Below are 16,568 nucleotides of genomic sequence, written 5' to 3' on the forward strand. Positions count from 1 at the left end.
CAGTTTGCAGAACGGGAAACTTATACAGCACAGCTGTGGGAAAAGGGTTTGGATTTTAAACCATCATGTCCACATCTGCAGAGTTCTCTGCTTTGAGCTGTATAGCTATTTGACTTTCTTGGCACTATAGGTTATATTTGGGCCTACTTTTTTGCTCACACAAGAAATTATGTCTCAGAATGTGTTGACCTATGCAAAATAAAACAGATTTGAAGCAATTTATTCAAATGATTTAGGCAATTCATACTTAAATACTTCAATAACCTATGGTTCTATCCATTTGAAGACTCTCTCCACTGATGCAGATTACAACTCCCCCATGCTTTTAGAGATGGTTTTCATTATTTGTTTTGGGGAAAGGATTTCATCACCTGTTGGCCACCCTTCACATATTATGTGGCTGGCCCATGAATGTAGCACATCCAGACCATCACTGGAACCATTCAGCTTATCAGGGAGTCTAATAGAGCTTGCACCCCTCTGGCAAAGCCTTTGAAAACCCAGGCCACCATTAGTCATTAGAGTAGGACTTTAATGGAGAGAGGAATGAGGAATTGAGACAGGAACCCAATATTATCTTAATTAGATTTCAGGCCATAAGGTTTTTTTCTTTGTTTTCTTTTTCTCTCTTTTTTTAAACTCCTATGACTTGTTTAGCTTTGTTCTCCATGTCATTTATATGTGTAGACATAGTTTCAGAATATTTATTCAGCTTATTATATTCCAGAAGTAACCTTGAAATATCTCTTGGTGGTTAGAACTGGCCATAGAGAAATTCCCTTGTGTTTCTTATATCTCCTCACTGGTGATAAATATTCCCTAAATCCTGAGGGATAAGGCATTATATCTCTGGAAATTCCTTCTGTGATGCAGATGTGATCCCTAAGTAGTTGTAGGTTCTGAGGAAAGTTTTGTTGGGGGAAAGAGGAAAGGAAAGGTCCAGTTAATGGAGCACTGCCCAGGAAGGCAGACCCAGGTGGGGTACCTAATGTCCCCTAGGTAGCCTAGATCTGGAGCTGGAAGTGATCTCAGAGGCTATCTACCCCCCTCCCCCTCCATTTGACAAATCAGAAAATTGATTTGCTGTATGTCACACAGATAGTAAGGGTGAGATATGAACCCTCTAGAATCAGTACTTTTTCTCTTGTTCTATGCCTTTTTCAGTGGCTGCCTGGCGAAAGGTACCTGAAAAGGAAGAGAAATGTGCCTTATAGAATTATACCAAAGTCAAACTTTGTGAGTTTATTTAGGCTGAGTTTAGGCTAAATTCTCGGAAAAGAGGTATATACATTTTCAGTTATCAGGAAAACAGACAAAAGAATCTGAATTGCTCAGTAATAGTAAAAATAATAATAGCTAGAATTTCTATAGTGCTTTAAGGTTTGTAAAACACTTCACAAATATTATCTCGTTTGATCCTCACAACAGCCTTGTGATGTAGGTAGGTGCTGTTATTGTTATCCCCATTTGACTGTTGAGGAAACTGAGGTTAAATTACTTACCCAGGGTCACATTGCTGGTAAGTGTCTGGGGTGGGATTTTGAATTCAGATCTTTCTGATCCCAGATCTAGCACTTGATCCATTGTGTCTCATATCAGTAAGTTGTGGAAAAATTTTATGTGAATTCAGTCAATTAGTTACAAGCATTTATTAAGTATACGGCACTAGATTCTATCTTTATACAGAAGATAAATGTTCCAGTATTGATACAGCTTTTGCTTATAGTCTGTCTTTAATTAAAAGTATCCCATTTAATGTCCAGTCTTCTTTGGACTAGATACCTAGATAATTGGCCCACATTTTACTTTGTGCTTTTTAAGAATAGCCTAAATAAATGCTTTGTTTGCTAGTATCTAACATGTAAAGCATTCTTATTTAAAAGAAGACATTTGGATCTCTAGAAAGAAAAACTCATTTCCATTCTTTTGACTAGTAAAGAGGACTATTCAAAATATTTCGCTCACTAACTTCAGTTTTATGGCCATTAATGTGGCAAAAATTTTGGAAATGCAAACATTTTGAAACTATACTTCCTTTCCCTTAGTATTGGCACCCTTGGTGAATTTCTGTGCAAAGTTTAAAAAAACACACGAACAAAAACCTTGCATTACTTTAAGTGGAATGATTTAAAATGTAGGTGAAGCAAGCCTAAGAGCAATAAAGAAGAAAATGCTTTTCAGTAGGCACAGTAACAAATAATTGCTCAATTATTTATAAAGTACCTACTTTGTGCAGGATACTTAGTAAATGTTTATTGAATTTGTTGATTTTATATAGCACTTTAAGGTTACAAAGCAAGCTTTTGCTTAAATTATCTTGAAGAACAGAGTATAGTGGAAAGAGCCTAGTCCTGGGAGTCAGGAGGTCCAGGTGCTAGCCTTGGCTCTTTTGTTGTTGTTCCCACTCTTGGTGACCCCATTTTGGGGTTTTCTGGGCGAAAATACTGGAGCAGTTTTTGCCGTTTCCTTCTCCGGCTCATTTTACAGATGAGGAAACTAAGGCAAAGAGGTTTAAATCACTTGCCCAGGGTCACACAGCTAGTAAGCATCTGAGGCCAGATTTGAACTGGGGAAGTTGAATCTTCCTGACTCCAGGCTATCTGCTGTGCCACCTAGCCTGTGCCACCATTTTTGGCTGTGCCACTAACGAGCAAATCATTTTTCCTCTCTGGCTCCCCATCTGTTGGGGTAGGATGATCTCTAAGGTCCCTCCCAACTTTAACATTCTGTGAGTCTTATAGCAACCCTAGTAGGTATGTATTTATAAGTGTTGGTCTGATTATGGATGAGGAAACTGAGGTCTGAAAAGGTTGTTATTTTCCTGGTATCAGACAGCTGGTAATTGGCATAGTTAGGACTCAAGTCCACCTCTTCTGACTCCACGTTCAGGGTTTTTCTGTTGTACTACCCCTCATGAGAGTAGTGGCAGGGAATTAATCTCGTTTATCAAAAATGCTAAACAAATACTTAGTGACATAGGGGGCCCCATAGAACTATGGCCTGCTCTTAACCAGATCGCCATAGTTGGTCTCAGGATCTGTTGATGTTTTCAGATACTCAGGTTAAGGAGAATGTGAGGGAGTATATTGACTAATACTGCCCAAATAAGGGTGACAAATAAACCAGAGAGTTAGGAACTTCAAAGAGAAGGCTGAAGTCAGTAAGTTCTATCATTTGTATTGGAAAGAATATAGAGTGAAAAAATAGATGGCAATTCAAATCAGTTCCTGAAATGAATGGAGTGGGTGGGATGTAGGGGGCCTTTATGAGAAAGGATGGAAAATAAGCGTTAAGAACAACTTATCTCTTGTTACTAATAGCCTGTGCTTCAAGGATACCAATAAGCAGTTTACTACTTTCCAGAAGAGAGTAGCCAAAGCTTAAAAATAAAATGAGACAGAAGTGTGGGAGTGAGGCATAACAAAAGGGGAGGGTGGGGATAGGCTTCCTAAGATGAAGAGATGAGAGATGGACCCTGGAAGTGAGGGAAAAGGATGTTGCTAAGGCAGCTGATGTTGGGAGCAAAGGGAAAGTGATGAGAAGCCAGATCTTCCTGCTACCTGGATGGTTGGGACTAAACCACCAAGCTGAGCTAGTTCTCTGTAGGTAAGTCTGGTGGCATGTGTGCATTTCTGGGTCTCTCTCTATATGATGTGGTTTCGTAGATGATCTGAAAGAGATGGAATATTTCAGTCCCATCCAATTTGGCCCCAATAGAAGAAGTATAATCCATAGTGGATGAAGTGGATTTATTCTGGAAAATGCTTTTCTTGCTCATAGGGCCTGCTTATATCTGAGGAGAGACAGTCTGGTGTAGTGGATAGAATAGAAAGTAGTAGAAAGACCTGGGTTCAAATTCTGACTTTGACAGTAACAGTTTGATGATTGTGGACAAGTCAATTAGCTACTTCTCTGAACTTGGGTTTCCTCATCTGTAAAATGGGGAGTTTTACACACTTTCTATAGTTCCTACCTCACAGGGTTGTTATGAGGCTCACATGCGATGATATATGTAAAGCATTTTGCAAATACAAAAGTGCTGTATAAAGATCCTCCTCATCGTCTTCCTCGTCATCATCATCATCATCATCATCATCACTGTTATCATTATACACTTAAGCAAAGAAGGTTGAAAACAGTTTTTCCTAAGCCCTTAAGCCACTGTCTATTAGTCAGAATGTCTAAAGTTCCCTGATCTTTTCTGACATATTGGCTAAGCTTCTTTTCTGTAAGCTAAGCGCTTTAGAGTCCGTCAAGACTTGATGAATAAAACAAGTCTACTGTCTCATGAAAGAGCCGTGCCTCAGTAGTGTTTGAACTCAGTTTGCTGAATGTATAACACGTGTTCTATTGTTGTTGTTCTTTTTTTATTTCTGTTCTGGTTTTGACAGGAAAGAGCAAGAGGTTGACTCCAAAGATGCTATTATTTTGCATCAGTTCTCAAGGCCAAACAATGGTGTCCCCAGTTTGTCTCCTTTCTGTTTGAAAATGGAAACTTATTTAAGGATGGCCGACTTACCTTACCAGGTACATCTGTGCATGTTCTGTGCATATGAGGTTTCCCCATTACACCTCCACTCCCACCCTAATAGGGCCTACTCGTGGCAGAGAATTTAATTTGATTCAGCAGAAATGTTGAGTGTATGCTTGGCACCCTCGTTAGACTTCATCAGACTATGGTGTGAGCTTAGCCATACAGACATCACAGATCTCAGGGTCTGTTGATGTTTTCAGATGCCTAGCTTAAGTATGGCACTAGGGGGTATGTTAACTAATCCTTCTTTGTGAAGAAGAGAGATTAGATTTATTCTACTTGGTTTACAGGGCAAAACTAGGAACTACAGGTGAAAGTTATAGGAAGGCATATCTCAGCCCACTATATATAAGGAGGAACTTCCTAACAATTATAGCTATCCCAATGGAATGGATTCTCCTGGAAGACAGTGAGTCATCAATCACTGGAAGTTATCTGTCACTTCAAGCTGAGGCTAGATGAACATTTGTTGGGTATATCATGGAGGGGATTTGTGCTTCATGTTGGGGTAGGACTAGATGACCAGAAGTCCTTTCCAATTCTGGGATTTTGTGATTCTTTGATAAAAAGTAGCCTGTTGAACCATGAAGTGATTTTGAGATAAAACAGTACTCTTTTGATCTGTCCAGGCTCACTATGCTAACCACACAGATTATACTCTCCTGTACTTCTATTGCTTTTTCTTTATTCTTATTCTTTGGAGATGAGGGTTTTTTCCCTCCTGGATCCCAGGAGCTGAAGGGCAGAAGGATATTTCTAGGTATATTCTGAGGCCATGTATACTGCTTCTTGCTCTCTTCGAAGTAGATGTAGTGAAATGTTTTGCCCCTTCAGACATTACAGCAGCTGGGCTAAGGCACTGAACGTTGGTTCCACATTTGGGTGCTAAGTGAACACAGTGTTTTTTCTTAACCTGTCATTATTCAAGAAATGCCATTTCTGTAGATTGCTTTATCTTCACCAACATTTCCTCTCTTTCTTTTCCATTCTTATGCTGTTGTGAAGATCTCTGAAAATTATTTGTTTCTTGTCATGTGAGCAACAACTCCTGGCAGTACTTTTAATTTTCTGTGACAGCAAGGGGCTGTTCCTTGTCATGATGATACTACAATAAAAAGACATTGTTTCTGATGAAGTTTCTGGGTGATGGTTAACTCTAAGCTATTTCCAAAAAGTCACACTTTGCTCCACTCAGTATTTTTTGTTTGTTCTTTTGGGAGACTGGGTGGGAGAAACTAAAGGCTTGATTGGATCATGGTGGCAGGAACCCAAAGAGGTTATCTATTCTATTTCCCTGTCCACAGGCAATCTTGTACCTAAACCACCTTGGAATGATAACTGTCAACTCTTTCTTGAGAACCTTAAGAGAAGGAAATTCCATTTTACAACCTCCTCTGTGTTGTAAAAAATGTAATGGCAGATAGTAGCATTGTTTTTATATATCACAAATATCCATTATATAACTCAGGGATGATAACAGACAAGAAATCTTCCTTTACTTAGTTGCTATGGGAAGCTGAGAAAAAGGGGTTAGGAAGTGGTTAGTACCTGTTGTTTTCTGTAGCCTTTGGTTAGACACCGTTTTTAAACATTTCCAATTGACTTTAAGCTTTTTGAAGGCAGGAAATGTTTCATTTTCATCTTTGTAGCCCCAGGGCCCCACACAGTGCCCTGGCACATAGCAGATGCTCAAGAAATGCTCGTTGATTCATTAATTGATCGATGAATCTATCACTGCTCCATCTAGCTGATTCATGGGGGTGGAGTAGAGTTTGTTATATGAATGATATATGAAAGTCCTTGATTGTGGCAGCTCTGCTGGGAATACCATTGCATCTGAAAGCTTTCCAGAATGTTTGGAATGGGTCAAATGTCAGGTAGCCCATGATGGTTCCCTGTGCTGCGGCTCCTCATCTCAGAAGGCTGTGACTGACCTTGCATTGGAATTCCTGTTGGCATTTGGGGCAGGTGGATGAGTTTAGTTAGTGGGTGTCTTGGGGGGAAGGTACTGGAAAGGTCCTTTTCCCCTTGGAAGCAGCTTGATTCCAGTGTTTGGAAGACAAGGAGCCTCTCTACTTTATTTGGTTTTCTTCTAAAAATAACTAACATCTTTATATTACTTTCAAAATTGCCATATTCCTGAAACGCATAATTTCCCTTAAGGCTCAAAACAACCCTGAGAGGTAGATTACCAGAGATATCATTGTAATCATCTTGTAGATGAGGAAACAAGGACAAAAGGGTTGTGACTTATCTGTGGTTACTCTTTTAGTGTCAGAGGCTACATCTGAACCTGGGTTTTCTTTACCCCAAGACTATGACTTTATCCATTACTGCAGGTTTGGGGAAAGAACAGAGATTGTTCTTTAGAATGCTGGTAGAAAAATTAAATGTTTTAGAGTTACAGTGGCTTGAGTGATAGATTTAGAGTGAGAGGACCTGGGTTTGAATCCCATTTTGACTATTTACGATCTGTGTGATCTAGGGCAAGTCATTTAACCTCTCAGGCCCTCATTTTCCCCATTTGTAAAATGAAGGGCTTGGGCTTGTCTTCTGGGGTGTCCCTTCCAGCCCTATAGATCTAAACCTGTGATTCTCTCCTTATTAGTCTTTGGTGGTTCCCTTTCTTCTTGTTCCCTTTTCCATTGTGGATTTTGAGGAGAACAGTTCTTAGCTACTTGTTTGACAAACAGGAAAACAGGTAGTTAAAGGTTCTAATGGTTCATCTCAAGACCAAGAAAGATGCCCTCCTAACCCTCTAGGGATCCCACCTTAAACACTTAGCTAGATGTGTGACTGGGCCAAGGGGATGAATGAAAATTCCGTCACTTCACCTTTATAAACGAAGTTCCTTCAACTATAAAACCAGGAAATTTATATGTATACTACCTACCTCACAGTGTTGTCATGAGGGAATCATTTTGCATACATTAAAGTGCTGTGGAGACTGGCTTTGTAGGCATCCTCAGTTGTCATCTCCTGGTTATTTAATTCCTCATTTTGCAGATTGAGGCAGCTAGGTCGTGAAGTGGGCAGAGAGTTGGGCCTGGAGTCAGGAGTTCAAATCTGCCCACAGATACTCTCTGTGTGATCCTCGGCAAGTCATTTAACTTGTCTGCCTCAGTTTCCTTAAATGTAAAATGGGGATCATAATAGCACCTACCTCCCAGGATTGTTGTAAGGATTAAATGAGACAACGTTTATAAGTGCTTGTAAGAACAATGCTACTTGCCCTTACTGTGGCTGTGTAAGGCTAATAACACCAGCACACAGCAGGGCTGCTAGCATAGGTTCATTGATCTGCTTTTTTTAAGGAAAGCAACTTTAAGGGGTTAACAATCTTACTTTAATTAAACATACATATATCATTTACTTAGTTCAGGGGAAAAAGTCAGCACTCTGACCTTCAAAGCAAATAAAAACAGAAAATATAAACAGATCAACAGACAGGCTTTTGTCTGATCAAGATATCACATATATAGTTACCAGAAAAAGAAGCATCAACATCTGGGTTTTTCAAAGGAGGGGAGCTCTTTAATGCTACCCAGAGTCTCCACACCAACACTCTTCCAATGAGTGTTCCCCCCCAAATAAAACGCTAACCTCTGAGTATATATACACTTCTTCAGGGTCAGAGGGCATCACAACCATGGGACTCAAACCCCTCTGAACTAGGCTTTCTTGTGACTTAAGCAGGTCATCAAAGACTCCCGATTGAAACAAAGGCAAGATTTATCAAGGCACTTGATTACCTCAGCATTCCAAAAAAGAAAACAGTAAAAAAGTCACACCCTGATTACCACTACAGTGTTTAGCACAATGCCTGGCACATAGTAGATGCTCAACACATGCTTGTTTCCTTTTTTCCTTCCATGCAGATCACAGAATCATACATTTAGAGATACAAGGGACTTTACTGGCCCTCTAGCTCAGTCCCCCCCTAATTTTATAGCTGAGGAACTCAAGGTCACACAGAGAGTGAGTGGCAGGGCTGGAATTGAAACCCAGGTCCTTTGACTCAAAATCCAGTGCTCTTTCTATTGTACCACGCAATATTTCATTCATTCCCCCACCAAAAGATGGGGGGAAGCAGAAGAAAAGTTCATTATGTCAGTTCCCATATAACCGAAATGAATAATAGTGTTACATAATGATTGTGCATGTGCATTTAATGGATTTTAGGTTTGTTTTGCTGGGATTGAAGGCAAGGGAGTAGTTTCTCTGGTTCCTTTGATCCCTGTGAGTAGAAAGGTTTTGGGAGGAAGGGAAAGGAGAACATGCATTTATTAAGTGCTTATTACTGGATAGGCCCTGCACTTAGTGCTTTACAAATGTCTCGTTTGATTCTTCCCACAGCCCTGTGAGGTAAGGGCTATTTTTATCCTCATTTTACAGCTGAAGAAACTCAGGCAGATAGACTTGCCTAAGGTCACACAGCTAGTAAGCGCCTGAGGCCATATTTGAACTCAAGTCTTCCTGACTCCAGGCCCAGCAGCCTGTTCATTGGCAGCCACCACCTGGCTTGTTCAAAATGGGACCGTCAGAACTAGGGTTCTTTGGTTGACCTTTCTGGGCTAGCAATACAAGCGTAATGACCAAGTAGCGGTTGAATGACTTGGATTGTAGACACCTGGAGTAAGTGAGAACTGGTTCCAGATCCTGTCTCCGAAATTTATGAGCTTGGGCAAGTAATTTAACCTCTCTGAGCCTCTGTTTCTTCATATGTAAAGTGGGGATAATAATAGTGCTTCTCTCACAGAGTATAATAAGGTCACTTGAGGTAGCATATGCAAAGCGCTTAGCAAACCTTAAAGAGCATTTTTTATAAATGTCAGATAGCATAATAATTGTCATCACAAAGCACTGGGCCATGAGAAAATCACCCTGGCCACATCTCTTACTAAACCATCCCATTTGGCTTTGCTAGCTCTTTGCTTTTGGGTGATTTTTAATGTTTTATAATAAAATGAAATAAAATATAATATTTTATTTTAATTTTCATTGATGTGGGTACTCCCTTTGCCAATACTGATCAACTGTTTACTAGATGCTCTTTATGAGTGGGCAAGAAAAATTATCACCTGTTGGTCCACCTTCTGGTGATGAACCACTTTGAATTAGCTAGGCTGATCCTCTCTCATGACAGACAGTCTTACTAGTCCGTCCTTAGAGTCTTTCTAGCTTGGTAGAACCTGTCGGAACCTATTTTCCATTTGTATTGCCTTACAATAGACCCAGAGATCACTCTAGGTTATCAAAGGCATTATAGAGAGGTCTTTGGGTTCTGGGCTTCAGGGTATAGACATTTACTTGCATATATGTTTGCATATGTACTTGGCCTTGAAGAGCAATGCAATGTCTTGAAAATAATTTTTGCGTCTACCTTCAGTCACAGAATCACAGAGTTGGAAGGCATCTCAGTGGTTATCCCATCCAGCCGCTATCTGGAAAGGAGACTCTAGTCTAAGTCATGGGACATGTAGCCAACCAGTCTTTGCTCCAAGCTTTGGGTAGTGGGGAGGGAAGCTATCTACTCCAAAGTAAGCCTATCCCACTTTTGGATAGCTCTGTTAGAAAGTTTCCTTTTTATATCAAGCCTAAATACATTTAGGACTTTTATTCTGTAAAGAATAGTTGGCGGTGATATGCTGGACCCAGCTCAAACAGAATCTCACCACTTGATTGTTAGAACAGAGATTGATTTATTGTTCTGTTGATTGTCCAAACTTAAGAAAGTGGTGGAAAAAATATTAACATAGATTAAATTTAAAAGTGTGTTATGGGTAGATTTATTGACACAGAGAGCTAATTGTTAAACATTTGCCAGCATACCCCTGGTTGTTGGCCACAATCCATTTACAGATATGCTTCCCAGAAGTTATCATGCAGCTGAAATTTCAGGTCGAGCAGAATGCCCCAGTCATTCCAAGGAAGACGAGAATTGAGTTTCTGAAGTCTTCAGGTTCTGTTTTGGAAAACTTTAGTTGAGGCACCGTTAGTGGCAAACTGGGTTTGCTGTGGGGGAAATGGGGTGTGTCAGTTAACACTTGGATTTGGACAGTGAAAGAAATATCTGGTGTTAAAACCCCAAGTCCAAATAACAATAATCATAGCTAGCATACATACATACATATATATATATATATACACACATACGTACATATATACATATATATGTGTGTGTGTGTATATATATATATATATATATATATATATAGTTTTAAGATGTTTGCAAAGCCTTTTATCCATGTTAGAGCAGCTAGGTAGCACAGTTGTTAGAACTATGGGCCTAGAGTCAGGAAGACTCATCTTTCTGAGTTCAAATCTGGCCTCATCTACTTTTTAACTGTGTGACCCTGGGCAAGTCACTTGACTCTGTTTGCCTCAGTCTGCTCGTCTGCAAAATGACCTGGAGAAGGAAAGGCCACATTATTCTAGTATCTTTATCAAGAAGATCCCAAGTGAGGTCATGACTGAAAAATGACCAAACAGTTACCTATGTTATGTAACTCTTGTGTTTCTCAAGACAGTCCTGTGAGGGGGGCGCTGTTATTATTGGCATTTTACAGATAGGGTGGCTGAGGCTCAGAGAGGCTGAGTGGCTGCCCAGGATCACACAGCTAGCCAAATACTACATAAGTGTCAGCCATTACGTGTGAGAGGCAGGGTTTGGATATGGGTCTAATTCCAACTCCCAGCGCTATCTACTGCACCACCTAGTTTCCTCAAGAGAAAGTTAACACACTTCTTATGAGTTCTTTTTATGAAATGACTGCCTCTAAACTGTACCTCCTTAAGTCTCTAAAGATCTTGATTTTTCTACTTGATGGGGATGGTTAGAAGAGTAAGAAGCAGGAAGGAGCTGCAATTATTTTTCTGTCATTAAGGTAAGGTACTTCTCCAGAGTAGCAGAAGGAGAGAGGTGGCCGGGAAGGATGCTCATTTTTCCCTGCAGGTTAGGCACAGGAAAAGAGAGATAACCCACATAGCTGCCCATCCCATCCTACTCCAGGTTTGTCTGGCCTTCTGAGACCTATCATCCCTTGAATTTGTCCCACTGATCAGCTGTATTTGGTGAGCTCCGAATGTCACCCAGTTATTGAATACCTGTACTTTAAAGTGTTTGGCGAATTCCAAGGGAGCTATTTGAAATGCTAAGCATTATTTTTATTACCTGAAACAACTTAAATTTTCATTTCAAGCAACCATAATAATAACCAGAGTTTACATTAGCATAATCTCTTACCCCCCCAAGGCCTTTCAGGTTCTTTATGGGCCTTCAGAAGCTGGAACACAGCAGGCAGTTAAGTCTTGCTGTGTTGTTCTTTATGCTAGCCATCTGTTTCTGCACAGACAAGAAAATGTAATGGATGGGTAAGGTAGCCAGGGTGTGTATTCCCTCTCTTCTGAAAGAAAAAAAAAACAGGGTTTTTCCTTTTGTTCATCAGCCTGGTATAGTGGGAAGAACACAGGTCTTGGAGCCAAGGAATACTTGGCCTGCTCTGTGACTTGGGGCAAGTCACTTTTCTGTGGGTTTCAGTGGGGCTTATAATACTTACCCTACCTTCCTCGGTGTGTGTCTGTGAGGATGAGATGAAATGAGTAAGGCACTCTGTAAACTCTGAAGTGTTACCTGTAAGTGTCAGATATCACTGTTTGTTTGTGCCCAAGTGGTCCACCTTGACTGTTTGCCTCTCAGATTCTGTGGGTCGTTGCTTGGCTGAAGTGTCGGCATTCAGACCTCTGCAGGAGACGCATCACTGGGATGCAGTAATGTTAAATGAAGGGAGGAGTGGGCCACTTACTCATCCATCTGTCTTAATACTATAACTGCTCTACCAAACACTGCCACATTTAATTGCAGTGTTGTCGACAGTTGGATGAAGCTCTAGAGTTTTTGCGATTTGCAGCCCCTTTCCTTCCAGAGCTTTTTTTCTGTAGATTTCCCCTCCACACTCAAGTGATTCTGCTATTTACCTCTCTGTCGAAGGGAAGCCTTTCGTGGCTGCAGCTGTCATTCAGCCTGACTATTCTTTCCTCCTAACCGTGTTGGAGGAGTGAGCAGAGAAGTCAGAGCCGTTATTTGGGCTACTTGGTTTCCTTTTTCACAGCAGCTTCTCTGAAGGAATGTAACTCTAGCTGCTGCCCTGCCGCTGGTTTGTGGGATAACACCGGCCCTACTGTGAAAGTTGACACCAGGTCGCAGTACTTGGAAGTATATGGTTTTGACACTGGTTTATTTTCATAGAGACTGTTGGCAAAGTAGAAGGGTTCTTTTCTCCACCACCTCCCCCACCCTGGAAAAGAACCACTTCTGATTAATGCTTTAAAATACCCAGTAGTGTTCTGACTTACATGAAATTATAATAGAAACCTCTTCCTGTACATAGCTTTTACGGAGAGGTAAAAGAAAAAGTGTACCCTTTATATAGATACACTGTAAATATTTAATGGTGAAGTTGCTCAGGAGGAATTAAATACAATTAGATACTTTGGTTCAAAAAAATCAACTGCAAAAATACATGATTGAGTAGATACGGTCAACCACAGTTTGTATGAAGGAGATCTGCAGGTCTTAGTGGTTTACAAGTATACTATAAGTCAGCAGGGTGATACGGCCACCGAAAAGCTAAAGTGACACTCTAATAGACACTCTAATAGAACTAATAGAAGCATAGTGTCCAGAATGAGGGTGTGTGTGTGTGTGTGTGTGTGTGTGTTTATGTGATATGCTCTTCTGTGGTCAGATTACATTATGACTATGCTTAGTTCATGTTTTAGGATAGACATTGATAAGTTGGAACATTTTCAGAGGAGGATGATGACCAAGGTGGTGAGAGGATTGAAGACTATGCCACATGAGCATTAACTGAAAGAATTGATGGAAATACTCATTAGGCTGGATAAGAGAGGATTTAGGGGGTACATGATGGTTCCCTTCGAGTATTTAAAAGGCTGTCATGTGGATGAGGGTAATGTTAGACTTGTTTTTCTTGGCCTCAGAGCTTAGAACTAGGAGCAGGGGATAGAAAATAGAAGTGAACAGAGAGATAAATTTTAGCTTAATGCAATGAAAAACTTCCTTACACTTAGCATTTTCTGAAAGTGGAATATTATCAGCTATATATCAGGAAGTAGTGAGTCTCCCAACAATGAAAGTCTTCAGACTAAGCCTGAAAGCCTGCTTGTCAGGGATGATATGATATAGAAGGCTTACATGCTTGTTTGGGTTGGGTTAGATCGTCTTTTAATTCCCTTCCAGCTCTTGAAATTCTGAGAAATAGTAGTTAGTCTCTTTTTTTAAAATTTATTTTTTATTTTTAGTTTACAGCACTCAGTTCTACAAGTTTTTGAGTTTCAGACTTTCTCCCCCTCCCTCTCCTCCCTCCTCCCTCCCAAGATGTCATGCAATCTGATATGGGTTCTACATATACATTCACATTAAACTTATTTTCACAATAGTCAAGTTGTAAAGAAAAACTATAACCAATGGAATAAACCACAAGAAAGAAGAAACAAAACCAAAAAAGAGAAAAAAAGAGAGAGCAAATAGTTTGTCTCAATTTGCATTTAGACTCCGTAGTTCTTTGTCTGGATATGGACAGCTCTTTCCATCATGAGTCTTTTGGAGTTGTCTTAGAACCTTGCATTGCTGAGAAGAGCCAAGTCTATCAAAGTTAGTCATCACAGATACTGAGTGTCTGTAATTGTGCATGGTGTTCTCCTGGTTCTGCTCCCCTCACTCAGCATCAGATCATGTAAGTCTTTCCAGGTTATTATGAACTCCATCTGCTCCTCATTTCTTATAGCATAATAGTATTCCATTACATTCATATGCTACAACTTGTTTAGGCATTCCCCAATTGATGGGCATCCCCTTGATTTCCAGTTCTTTGCTACCACAAAAAGAGCTGCAATAAATATTTTTGTACATATGGGCCCTTTTCCCACTTGTATGATCTCTTTGGGATACAACCCTAGAAGTGGTATTGCTGGGTCAAAGGGTATGCACATTTTTACAGCCCTTTGGGCATAGTTCCAAATTGCCCCCCAGAATGGCTGAGTTAGTCTCTTTTTGAGAGCCCTTATGCAACTCAACAATTATTTATTAAGGACTTACTACGTATGAGGCATCATGCTAGGCACTAGGGATACCAATCTTAAAAGAACCCAGCCCCTGCTTGTAACCTAGTATGGGTGTGGGACAGTTACATACCTAACTATAATCCATATTAGAAAATGAAAGGAGAAATCAAACAAAATAGCCACAGAGATTTAAGAAGGGCCAGATCACTTCTAGCACTAGTTAATCTCTTATATAAAACTAAGTAACCTAAAGTAAATCTCCATTCTTTCCGCATTGTCCTAGTATTATAATCCATCACTCAGAAGTTCTGGGCTTATATTGACTGATGGTAATCTTGAAGGCTTCTCAATAATAGCTCTGTGGATCATGGTCCCACTATTCCATCCTATCCCACATGCTTTCTCAACATTTTAATTGGATTTGTTTCTGGCTCTTATTTAGATATTCTCAGTTCCCTTCTGAGGACCAAACTGACAAAACATAAAACATGGAAAAAAGTTCATTATACATAAGAAAGAATACAGATAGTTAAATACTTTCCCCAGTGGATTTCACCTCTTCCAAGGACTTACACATTTGTCTTAAATTTAGAGTACCATGCTGGGGTTGTGGCTCCCTTTTAAGCAGGAAACCCAACTTGGGGTTGCTAGGTAGTTAGGTAATCCACCCCTTTGATAGGCTCCACTTACCTTAGTAACCTATATAGTCGTTCCAGACTTACAGCATAACCCTAGGGTTGAGGTTCCCTGAAGTATATAAATAACTTGGAGTCACTAGAAAATTGATTCCCTCCTTTTGACCTGCACAGTCCATGTGACTCACTGAATCAGTGAAGGACAAGGTTCAGATTTGCTCTTCCTCATGGATCTGGGCCTTGTAACCCCTCCAGTTCTAGGCCCTCCTTTGATTTTTGTGACTCTACTTCCATGTCCCACCAATTCCTCTTCTTCTTTGCATGTTCCATTGTTCCATTTTTTTTATTGCTTCACTGCTCCACTGTCTACTGGTCTTTCAGGTCTGTGCTGCATTAATTGCTATCTTTGGGAAGTATGTAGCTGGGCTTAGGGGGCTATGCTGCTCTGCTACTATTGTACTTCACCACTGCCTCCAAATTGGCCATCTGCTTTCCACGGCTGCCATCACTGGCACTTTCTTGGCAAAGTGTTATAGTCTTTGACTTAAAAAGATTTTAAAAATGTCACCCACTCCCAGTATACTTCCTTGTAACAAATAAAACAGTTAAAATCAGCTGATACAGGCACCCCATCTGACAGCATAATCAGACTGGCTCTGGAGGAGAACGTGAGGCTGGTGACTTTGTACAGCCCTTCCTCACTTAAATCCAATTAACTTTCAAGCCATAGCATCGCTTTCCTGATGTCATGATCCTCTTCCAGAACAAAGGACAGACTGTGAGCAGTATGAGTTGCCCCACTGGGGACCCAACTGGCCAAATTTAGTTGGGCAATGTAGCTCCTTCCCTCTTTTTTCTTTCTTTCTCTCTTCCTTCCTTCCTTCCTTCCTTTCTTTCTTTCTTTCTTTCTTTCTTTCTTTCTTTCTTTCTTTCTTTCTTTCTTTCTTTCTTTCTTTCTTTCTTTCTTTCTCCTCTCCCTTCCTTCCTTCCTTTTTTCTTTCCTTCCTTTCTTCCTTCCTTTTTTCCTTCCTTCCTTCCTTCATTTTTTCCTTCCTTTTTTCCTCCCTTCTTTTTCTCCTCTCTTCTCCTTTTTCCTTTCCCTCTTTACCTGCTGGTGCTCTGCCCAAAAGAATATAAATTTTGGTAGCTGAAACCTCAAGATATCTTGGGGTTCTTAAGGACCATGCCTTAAACCCAAATCACCCTGGCTCTCATTGATTGGCAAACAATAGATCCCAGCCCAAGCCCCACTTGGTCATTATTTGGATTCTGATGGCCCAGAGTGAACATAAATAGCTATTGTTTCTGTTTCG

At 40.3% G+C, this 16,568-nt stretch overlaps 1 protein-coding gene across 1 annotated transcript in view; it reads left to right on the forward strand.

The window, feature by feature from the left end:
• Positions 1-16,568, forward strand: part of FAXC (failed axon connections homolog, metaxin like GST domain containing) — a 67,375-nt gene that overhangs the window by 1,721 nt on the left and 49,086 nt on the right. Inside the window, exon 2 of the mRNA XM_036765727.1 lies at positions 4,392-4,527. Within this exon, the coding sequence (XP_036621622.1) occupies positions 4,392-4,527 (136 nt within the window). The remainder of the gene's footprint in view (positions 1-4,391; positions 4,528-16,568) is intronic.

Source organism: Trichosurus vulpecula, chromosome 7 (genome assembly GCF_011100635.1).
Source record: "Trichosurus vulpecula isolate mTriVul1 chromosome 7, mTriVul1.pri, whole genome shotgun sequence".
Lineage (NCBI taxonomy): Eukaryota > Metazoa > Chordata > Mammalia > Diprotodontia > Phalangeridae > Trichosurus > Trichosurus vulpecula.